Here is an 11,453-nt window from a genome sequence, read left to right as displayed (position 1 = left end):
TATTTTAATATGATTAAAATTTTTTTAAAAATAAAAATATTAATAATATATAAGATCAAATTTTTATTTATATATTTGGTATAGTTTTTATTTATTTTTTTTATTTTCCTTGATAATCAAATATGAAAATGAGGATTTTTATTTTATTTTAATAGGCATTTCGTTCCCTCGTTCTTCCATGGATAAATTTGATGGGGATTCCATTTCTATGTGAATTTTACTTTAGAGAAGTAGAGTATTATTGTATGATATTAGTATATTGTTATCTTAATATTGATAACAAATTACCATTTCCATAACAAGTCTTTATAAATTGCAACAAAACATAAATGCCTCTGCGCAAGACACTTCTTGTTTTAGACTTTGGAATTTGAAATTATGATGCGTATGAAGAATTTGCTGCCACTAAGCTTTATTTTTATATTACTACTTATACTTTATCAAAATTTTATAGTGCCTGTTAACCTGAATGAAACTATACTCTCAAAGCCCCAAAAACAACATGCTCTTGCATTTAAAACAGAAAAAAGAAAAAAAAGAAAAAAAAAAAGAGATAAGAAATGATCATCAACCAAAACATGAAATTAGACATTATGATAAAAAAAATGGATGGGAATTTTGTTCCTAGATTTCAATAGAACAAAATGGATTGATAACAAAGTTCCCGCATATATGGGGTCGGAGAAAGGGGCGGATCATAATGAGTTCATAGTACGCAATCTTACCTTGTATTTTTGTAAGAGACTGTTTTCACACCTTAAATCTATGACCTTCAGGTCATACGACGACAACTTTACGATTGCGCTTAAGCTCTCCTTATGTGAGGGGTCATGAGATATGTTGAAGAAATAATGAGCTTTCATACCAAAAAAAAAAAAAAAAAATTTATTGGATATTAATGGATGCACCCAAATAAGGAATTAGGCTGCACGAGGTTACACACCTTTTATTATATTAAAAATACTATTTAACGTTATATTTAGCAGCAGAGATTTTGGATTTTAGATTTGGATTTAGATAAATTTAGACAAATTTTAATATTTTTTTTGTATTATATCTTATCCAAATCTAATACAAATATAAATTTAAGACATTTCTAAACATAATTTGAGGGTATTTATGTTCAAAAAATATGTATGTGTTTATTAGATTGACTTCTCTCAATCAAACTAACAGCTTTATATCCTTTCATAAATTTGAAAACCACGTGAGGGTTTATTGTAATTTTTCTAAAATTTCTTACTTTAAATATGGACCAAAGAAACATGTTTAATTTAAAAATAATTGTGGAAAATTAGTCCTTGACTAGAAAGTTAATTATTCGTAGATTTTAAAAAAATAATTTTTATTTTGTATTTTGTAAACAAAATTATTACACAAATGCACCTCATTTCCTAGTTTTTTTTAACATTAATATAGAACAATTAGAAAAATGATAGAAAATAAGAAACATGAGGACATTGTTATAATTTTAGAAAAAATAAAATCTTAAAAAAAAATTTCCCGAATAAGGCTGATCCCATGTTTAGAGAGTACTTAAATTTAGATAATATGTAATATAAAATTATACTGAAATTTATTTAAATCTATTTAAATTCAAATTCGAGATCCAAAATTCATACTCTCAAACACTATCTTAAAGTTTTAATTTTATATTAAATTAGGTGTAGGAACCCGAATCCGAAAAAAAAAAAAGAAAATAAATAAAAGAAACGAAAAATAAAGGAAAAGAAAAAAAAAAGAAGGAAATACGGTTTGACGGGACCAAACTGTCAACGGTTTTTTGGAGCCTAGGGCCAGGCTTACTTAAGTAGTAAGTAATGTAACTTATATATATCTCTCTCTCTCTCTCTCTCTCTCTCTCTCTCTCTCTCTCTCTCTCTCTAAATTAGGATTTTTGGACTCTCACTCTCTCACATAGCTCTCTCTCCCCTAAGCTCACCCGGAGTCCATCCTCACTCCCCAATCATCTTTCCCTCCTCTCTCGGCTTGCCGGCTGTGGCAGGTTCGAAAGTTAGGGTTTTCGTTTTCCGAAATGTAAACGATTTATTTCTAGGAACAGATAAGAGGATTAGGTTATGTCAGATTTTTTTTTTTTATTATCAAAATTGAACTTATTAAACTGTTTGTATGTATGTATTTTCATGGTATCAATGGTTAGTTTGAAAATCAAACGATCAAAACTGAGTCTATAAATATGGGAATATCCTACGATGATTTTTTGAATGACTCGAATGGTTGAAAGTTTGGCTTTGTTGTTACACACATCTTGAGAAAAACCTAAAGACAGTATAGGGTGATCATCTTAGTTTTCCTATAAAATCTATATGTATATATAAGTGTGTTGTTAGTAGTTTAAAAGGGTGAGATGATAATACTTGATTTTTATCAAAATCCACTTCTTATTTTATGAAATGTGTTCGGTTGGTTTATTTGATTATGATTTGATATTCAAAACGTGTGGCATGAGAATAATCAGTTTTTGTTTCATTGCATATTGGAATCTGAGTATTGTGGTAAGAATATACGGTGAAATAGTGAACTATACTGGTTTATAGATGAAAATGGATATGTGATATGACAGTTGTGTGCCAGGTTTTGATATGACATGTTTTGCACTGAATTACGAAATGAATTATATAATAGTTTTTATTATTTAAATTGCATTATATGGTTTAAGAACGTTGAGAACCAGATATGATAAGGGCACAGTACCGTAGCTAATATGTGAGATAGTGCAACCACACTGTTTTGGATAGAAGTGTTGGTAATGAAAAGTTGATTTGGCCACGGTAGGGTTGTGTATCCTCCTGGATTTTAGACTGGGTTGGGTAGGCAAATCAGGCTTGTAGACATGAGGTTTGACTTAACCTAGTGGTAGGCTGGTCAGGGTTAGATCCAGTTTTCAAACCGCACAATCCTATCATTGGGGTCTATACAAAAGGGAATTTCTTCTACGCATATGTGTGAATCTATGTAACCCATGTTAAATATGTATTGGACTGATTTATATTTGGAAATAAATGTATATTTTCAACTGTGTATGTGTGAGTATGATTGCCAAATGTTATTATGTTTAAAGAAAGTGATGGATGTTTTCTGCATATACTAAAACTCATGTTGACCACACCCTGATATTAACATTTTCCTTCTTACTTAGAGGTGTTTCACCCTAATGATCATTTGACTTTTTAGGAGATACCAGGGACCGTACTTAGCCAGTTAAGAAGTTGGGCTTAGATTGTTTTGTTATAGTAAGTGATTTGTATGAATTGATGTTAGTCTTCTTTCGTTTTTGTTGGATTGTAATATTAACAGCTGGAGACACTTACGTATGATGATAATTAGAACTCTGATAAAACATTTGAAGATGTTCAAAATTTTTTTGTTTCTTTTATATAATGATTGTGGTATTAGGGATTGTAGAAATTTTCAAATAACACCCTAAACCGCTCTTTCCGGTTTGGGAGCGTTACATTAGGTGTTTTCTAATTATGAAAATTAAAAATTTTAAAAATTCAAAGCCTAGTTAAAAATTCTGAATTTACTCACAAAAATGTGGCGTGTGAGCCCTCACATTTTAAATGCCAGGGCGGCCGACGGACGACAGTCAATAGGCGCACGTGCACGGCACGTGATATCACCGCCATGTTTGCGCTGGGGCCCACATACGCGGAAGCGAAAGTTAGACGGGTTGGGTGCGTGGGTGGACCATAGGAAATGGGTTTTCATTTCTCTCCGCCCCACAATTTCTAACATCACCTCATTTTTTAATTAATTTATATAAAGGAAAAAAATTTCTCCCTTTCTTAGTCTCATTTCTAATATTTTTTTAAAATTTCCTATGGAGCTTGAAAGATTTCTCATTTACTTTAGATTCATTTAAAAATACGTGTGCAAGTTCGAATTCATTAATGATGTTGGAATTGAATATATATAATATTTTTTTTTCAAACGCATTAAAAGAAAAACGAGCTCCACCAGGATATTTAATTATATATGGAAGCATTGTATTGGTAAACCAACAACACGTAAGTTAAAGATATATAATATTGGACCCCAAAATATTTATATATTTTAAAGGATATTATTGTGATGTCGATAGATGCTTTTAAAATTTGTTCGTGGTTAGAATATCTTCTGCATATGGAGATGAAAATAAGGTGAAACTAAGAGTTAAGACATGTATGTTCAGTTAGGGTTGACTCAAGTAGTAAGGATGACTTGGGACTTTGGTTATCTCAAGATTACGGGTTCGATTCATTCTTAAGAGTTTACCTCAATAAATTACCAGTGGTGCGTCAATGAGCGGACAAATTTCACTCTCGGATTTGGTGTCACACCATAATGTCTAAAGTGGCGCGATGATGGTTGTAATCTCCGGATTATTAAAAAAAAATAAAAATAGTTAAGGCATGTATATATAGAGTATTCTTTCTAGATGCTTGTGGCAAGGTATGTCATGTGCAAGAAGAAGAGGTGAGGGAAGAATGAAAATTTGGAAGCTCTTTTAGCCATATACTCATGAATTTAAATTCATGCTTTTGAAAATAAATAAAATGAGCATATCGATATAGGAAATTAAGAGTGTCTTACTACAGCTTAATGTGTTTGGAAGAAATTTTTTTTTGAAGAAATGCGATACGTAGGCAAAAGCAATAATTTGTCTTTTACTCGTACCATATGAACCAAAACCATTTTATAGTTTGGAATTTTTGCTTAGAAAAGGATAGAATCTAATCTTTCCCTTTTTGTGTAAGTATTTTTTTTGGTTTAATTTGTAGTGATCTTAAAATAAATAAATAAATAAATTAAATAATTATTAATTAAATTATATAATATAATATAATAATATTATATATATATATATATATAATGATATACATTGAAGTAGGAATTGATTTTAAAATTGAGAACAGAGGACCCCCCATCATCTCTCATCGTCCCTCTCTGCTTCGCCAATCTCTCCTTCGTCCCTCTTTCCCTCTCCCCTCAATTTTTTCTCTAATATTCAGTCAATCGAAAAACAGAAAATACCACCGAATTCCATTCTCCATCATCGTCAATTTAATCGGAGTGAATTTTTTGTAAGAATATTGTAGGTACCACTCCTGGGGTAAAGTAAACCTATTATTTCTCCTCAATTTCTTTCAAATCTTCAACCTAATTGACGATCAGACGCTATTTCTAAGGCTTAGCATCAATCCTCGTCAATTTGACCAAAACGGAATTTTGAATCGGGTTTTCTAGGCACCACCCCATGGTTAGGATAAGATTTAGAAAATTAAGCTAATTTGTAGTTTTTGGGAATTTAATTATTTATTTGAAATTTATGACTTTAGGAAACGTGAAAAAGAATAATATTTTATTTGGGTGGTATTGATAAACTAGGATTCATGAATTCAGTGTTCGGGTGAGCGCCATAGGTATAATTTCGGAATCCCTGTAGGCGTAGTTCAGGAAACCAGGTAAAGGGAATAGATTAAGCTAGTAATTTTGTAATTCAACCAGTTAAAATAAAAATTATATGTGTGTGTGTATATATATATGATTATCATGTGAATTTTGAAAAGCCAACCGTTTGAACTGTGATTTTAAGCTTAGGGCTGTGTTATTAGTTATTATTTAGGAAAACGAAATGATTAAAGAAATGAATTTTCTGGATAAATTGTGGAGATAATTTAACATGTATTTTTAGTAAAACAGATGATGAACATGGGTTGACTTATTATTTCAGATGATATAATTATGCGTATTATTTAAATCGTGTGGCATGAGTAAAGTGAATATACTGTATTGAATTATGATATATTTATGAGTTGTTGGAAATATTGAAATGCGTTGAGAATATATATTGTGTATGATTGTTTAAAACAGAGCTAAATGTGATTGTTAAATTGCAAGTTATAACTTGAGAACTCCGATGGACCATAGTAGGCACAATATTATTGCTCGTGATTTTTGAAGAGCTAGTGCACCCACACGTCTTAGAGAGAGTGTGGAGATGTAATGGTCGATTGTGATAAGAATGGTAGAGTCCTACTAAAGTCTAGACCAGTATGGGAACAACTAATCTGACTTACATACTGAAGAGGTTGTTATTGATTTAACTCTGGTGGGTAGACCAGGGTTAAGTCCAACCTACAGGCCACACAACTTGTTATAGGGGGAAGCATGACAGTGTTTATCCATCTGGCAGTGAGTTCTAAATACATAATTGTTGATTTAACCAGTAAATATTATGTAACAGTGTATGTGAATTATCTGTGAATACTGAGTATGTGAAGACAGAAGATGAGAAATGTGAAATGAGATTATGTGATGTGAAATGCTAAGAACTGAGATCATGAAGCGATGAATATTACGGAAATAACAGATGCAAAGTAAAGAATAAATGTATTATATATTGTAGCATTATATTTATTTTGGGCGAGATAAACTCTTCGTCTGAGGGCTTGTTGAGAAAGGCGAGTGCTTTGATAGGTATCAGATGTAGCCATACTGAATTGTATAACGTATTAGAGTAGAGGGAAGTTAGTTGTATGAACGGGTAATCTTTCCTATACTCAAGAACCTTCGATGATAAATAATTGTGTGAATGTGTGTGAATATGAGACAAACTATCCACCTGACGGCCTACTGAGTAAGGTAAGTGCCCTGATGAGCATCAGTTGTAGCCATACCAGGTTGCATAAGGTATCAGAGCAGAGGGGTACTACTTGTATGGACGGATAATCACCCAAATCCTTGGGAAACTCTCGTTAATAAAATACGCTACATGTGTGTGAGTAGGGATAGAGAATGATTTCATAATTGTGGATTAATTTGTAAATGATGATTATATTTTATACACAAACCTCATGATAGCCACACACTGGTATTAATCTGTTCCGTCTTACTAAGATGTGTCTCACCCGATATGAATTTTATCTTTTTCAGGACCTCCACGTGATCGAGCTTAGTGAAAGAACGCCGTAGCCTCACATTACTCACAAGAAGAGGGACAAGCTTTACAAGCTCAAGCAAAAAATTGTTTCTTCTATATTTAACTTCAACTTCATTTCTTATTCTTACAATTTATAGGCATAATCTGGGAGACAAAACATTAAACGCTCAACAACTCTCAACAACTTTCAACAACTATTAACTTGACACAATTAATACTTACTAAAAAACAAAGAACTCTAACTCATAAGCACACAAGTCAAGCTTAGTTGTCTTACATTATTACAATTTAAATATGAAATTTAAACATATTCCAAAAAAAAAAGCCAAAATCGTGTAGGGCCCATTGGAGTCATGTGGGGCCCACATGGGTTTTGAGTTGGACTTTGCTTCAATACTTCACTTGGATCTTTAAGCATGGTCTTCAAGCACCTAATAATCTTGAAATAACATAGCCACGAAAAATATAAATTAACACAATAACAAAGTCTTACATCAAAGATATAGAAGATCTTCAATTGATCCCATGTGTTCCTATAAAACAGATATAAACAATAGTGGACATCTGAAAATCATCCACGTGTCACCATATTCGCAAAGGAGTAGACATCGAGAGGTCGTCCATGTATCATCATATAAGTAAAAGGGATACATAAGACATGTTGATCCCCATTAGGGTCTAATCTAGGTGAATTTGGTAAGAATTCATGCAATAAGATTGACAAAGTTCTACGTTTGCTGTCAACTACTTAATACTATTCCTTTATCCAAGCTTGGGACCGACTGTGTGTAAAAAAAATTTGTGTTACATAGGTGATTTTTTTGTCCAACTTATTTCACATAAACAATTTTCTAAGTCACACCCTACAACTAGTAGAAACTACATACACAATACAATGTATTAAGAAATTATAAAGCATACAATTTTGGGTGTGAACCCAAACTAGACTAAAATTCCATGCAATAGTACTTTTTTTTAAAAAATTGTTATATTCCAAGACTTGCAAATGAAAACACAAAACACAAAAGTGCATATATTAAGCCTACAAATCCTAAACACAAAATCGCTACAACTAACCAACTATTAGAAAAAAAAAATATTAATAATAGTAATAAAAAAAAATAACGAGAGGATAAGATCTCATCGGTAGCTGAAACTAAAAAGGTAAAGACAATTACCTGAAAAATACCCTTTGATGCAGGAAAATTGATGCGATGGTTTAAAATTAAAAGGTAATGACAATTGATTGAAAATATTAAGTTGAATACCCTTGGAACGACAATAAAAATTGACTGCAAATACCATAGTAAGTATCATTAGGTGTTGAAAATTTATGCCAATTAATGAAAATCAATTGAAGATTATGGAAAGTAACGTGGGATTATAAGAATTCTTCAATTCAAATTTAAGATTTGTGATGAAGTTGATTAGTCAACATAAACTTTTTTGAAATTTATGTATATTTTTATTTTAATTATGTTTAAATTTAAATGATTATTTTATTTTTATTTTGATTTAAAAAATATAAAAAAATGATTTAATTTAAAAGAACTATTTTTAAATATTAATTTTTTTTCAATAGATTAGTCAAAACATGTAAAAACTATAAAATGTAATTTTTAATTTTTTAAAAATTAATAAAAAATAGATAACAAAAAAAGTTAAAACATAAAAAAAAATATGTTTTATACTATGGTTATTATCTTTAATCATATGAAATTTTATTGAATTTTTTAAATTTTCAATTGTTCAAAGCTAGGGTAACATTCCTCTATTGCCCATCTCAAATATTAAGGAAAAAAAGAGTTCTATTTTATTAAAAAAAAATAGTAACTTGTGAAATTTAGATAATTTTCATAAAATTAATTAGTCTTATTAAAAGATTAAATTGGGAAAAAATGCCAATTTTTAACACATTAACTAACTTTTATTTTCATACTAAATATTTAATTGAATGGCATAAATATCATTTTATTATGTTATGAGAATCCGATGCAAAACTTTTAGGGATTATTTGGTATTATTATAAAAAATTATAAAAAGAAATTAAAACAAAAAATGAGCAATTTGTTTAATTAATTTTAAAATTTCTGATTTTTTAAAATTAAATAGTATTATAAAAAATATAATTAAGTTAACAAAGCTTTAAAGTAATTCATAATAAAAAATACTATAATAAAATAAAAAATTACTATAATTATTTTACTTAACAATTATACTTGCCAAATTTACTTTACAATAAAAATTTTATTGGACATGATAATTAAAAAGTAGTAAAAATATTTTACAATTGATTTTATTATTATTAATTAATTAATTAATTTTAATTACATTTAAATTTAAAAACTATGTTATTTTTATTTTTATTTAAAAACTATAAAATAAATAATTAAACACAAAATGAGTACTTTCAAATATTAAAATTTCTAACAAAAGATTAGTCAAAACATATGCAAAATTATAAAATCTAATTTTTAATTTTTTAAAACTTAATAAAAAATAGATAACAGAAACAAAAAATTAAAAACCTAAAATAATATGTTTTCATAATATGTTTATTATCTTTAATCATATGATTTTATTTTTTTAAAGAAAGTATATATTTTTTAATTTTATTTTCGGCCGGCAAAGCAAACGCGGGAATTTAAGAGAAATTACAACAAAGGCCACAAATCATGACGTTACGGGACCTGAGGAAGTGAGAATCAAGAAACTTCCACGCCACCCGAAAGCTAACTGTCCCCACCAAGTCCCCCACGTTTCGCCATTCCATTGGTCAGCGTAAAGCTCCAAACCACGTGTCGTCCCCGAAGCTGCCTTTCTCATTCCCTTGAAAACGCCACCATGACCGCACAGTCTGATTAAATCAGTCCCCATCTCCCACAGTCTCTACGCGTCTCGCCACGTGTTAATCCCAACCTCACCATGGTTAGCCCCTCAACCGCGGTCAACCCATTGGTGGTTAGGATCAACCCTTTTATAAAGTACCAGTGAGCAGTGTCCGCCCTGCTTGGAGACGAAATCGAATCTCCACAATCATAATTCCCCTCAACTCCTCCTTGATTGACCTTTGTTTCTCTCCGATTTGGGAAAATTTTAGTCTAATTTCTTCTGCGCGGGAGAGCTAGAAGAGAATTCCGATGGGGCTTTCAAACTTCCCGAGTCCGGCGGAAGGCGTTCTGCCATTGTTGGTGGTGAACGCCGTCATCTCGGCGGCTCTGTTGAAGAACGCGGTGAGATCTATGCTCCGATTGGTAGGTGTTGTCTGGAGTATTTCTCCGAATGGGGACGAAGACGCTTTCCCAATGCGGGAGGGCGCCGGAGAACGGAGGCGGGTGTCGATAACCCAGTTTAAGATTTTGTGCGACAGCAGGTCCGGCGTGGTCGCGGGCGCCGGAAGCGAATGCGGAAGCCGCGACCGATGGGGGGCTTTGACGGAGTGTTGTGTGTGCTTGTGTGGGTTCGAAGGGGAAGAGGAGGTGAGTGAGTTGTCGTGCAAGCATTTCTTCCACAAAGGCTGTCTGGAGAAGTGGTTCGACAAGCAGCACACATCGTGCCCTCTCTGTAGATCTGTGCTCTGAGCATAACCTTTTATAGGGTTTAGTGGGTTTAAGAGAGTGAGAAATACTTTTGCTTTTGGTGTTTCTGTTTTTGTTTTTCGTTTTTTGTTTTTGTTTTTGAGGAGGGTTGGGTAGGGAAGACATGGGTTGCTCTTGGTGGGTGTTCGTACGTGGGCGTGTGTACATATGTGTGTGTTGAAGTAGTGAAGAAGTAAAGAATGAAAGAATGAAAACACTTTCGTTGTGATTATTGATTACTGCGTTACATTTTTAATAAAATATGTTTTGGGAAATTAAGAAGGCTTTTGTTTTTATTCTGGTCATTGAGAGAAAGAGATTGTTTATATTGAAATGTTTAAAAGAATTTCTGGATGGAAGGCTCGTTAAGGCTGTGGAGTTGGTTGGACTAAGAGTTTTTTATTTTTTATTTTTTATTTTTATTTTTTGTGATGTTGGAAGGGTGATATCATGAAGATTTTTTTAAAATTTTAAAAATTAAGTAAATAAGTATTTTTATATAGTTTAATTTTTTTTATTTATATTGGAAATTAGGATAGTTATTTTTTATTTATTCATTATTACGAGCTTGTAAAATAGTTTATATTATTATTTGCTTTAAAGCAATGATTTAATTTCTTGTATAGTTGATTATAATTAATTTATTAAAAGTAATTAATTTTTAGAAGCAAGTATTTCCCAAATTAAATATAATCTAAGGAATAAATGATATGAAATGGGAAGCATAAATTTTATAATTGAGTTTTTAATATGTGTAAAATTTGTTTTCAAGTTAAATTGTGTTAGTGTTTAGAATTATTTAGTTCTTTGTTAACAAAGTATTGATCCACCAATACTTCTTTTTATTTCAAAACCACAAATGGAGTGAAATAATCTTCATGCAAGCTAGTCATTAACTCATAAGTTGCTTATATTATATGCTCTAATGG

At 31.1% G+C, this 11,453-nt stretch overlaps 1 protein-coding gene across 1 annotated transcript; it reads left to right on the top strand.

The window, feature by feature from the left end:
• Positions 1 to 9,489: 9,489 nt before the first annotated feature.
• LOC131144262 (probable E3 ubiquitin-protein ligase XERICO) lies at positions 9,490 to 10,799 on the top strand. Its single transcript, XM_058092798.1, has 2 exons — positions 9,490 to 10,563; positions 10,642 to 10,799. Exon 1 carries the CDS (start codon positions 10,087 to 10,089, stop codon positions 10,525 to 10,527), a length of 441 nt encoding a protein of 146 aa, XP_057948781.1. The 5' UTR covers positions 9,490 to 10,086; the 3' UTR covers positions 10,528 to 10,563; positions 10,642 to 10,799.
• Positions 10,800 to 11,453: the final 654 nt, after the last annotated feature.

The sequence above is a fragment of the Malania oleifera genome, chromosome 12, assembly GCF_029873635.1.
Source record: "Malania oleifera isolate guangnan ecotype guangnan chromosome 12, ASM2987363v1, whole genome shotgun sequence".
In the NCBI taxonomy this organism is placed as follows: Eukaryota; Viridiplantae; Streptophyta; class Magnoliopsida; order Santalales; family Ximeniaceae; genus Malania; species Malania oleifera.
The sequence above is the reverse complement of the archived record's forward strand: the minus strand, read 5'-3'. Positions and strand labels throughout refer to the sequence as shown.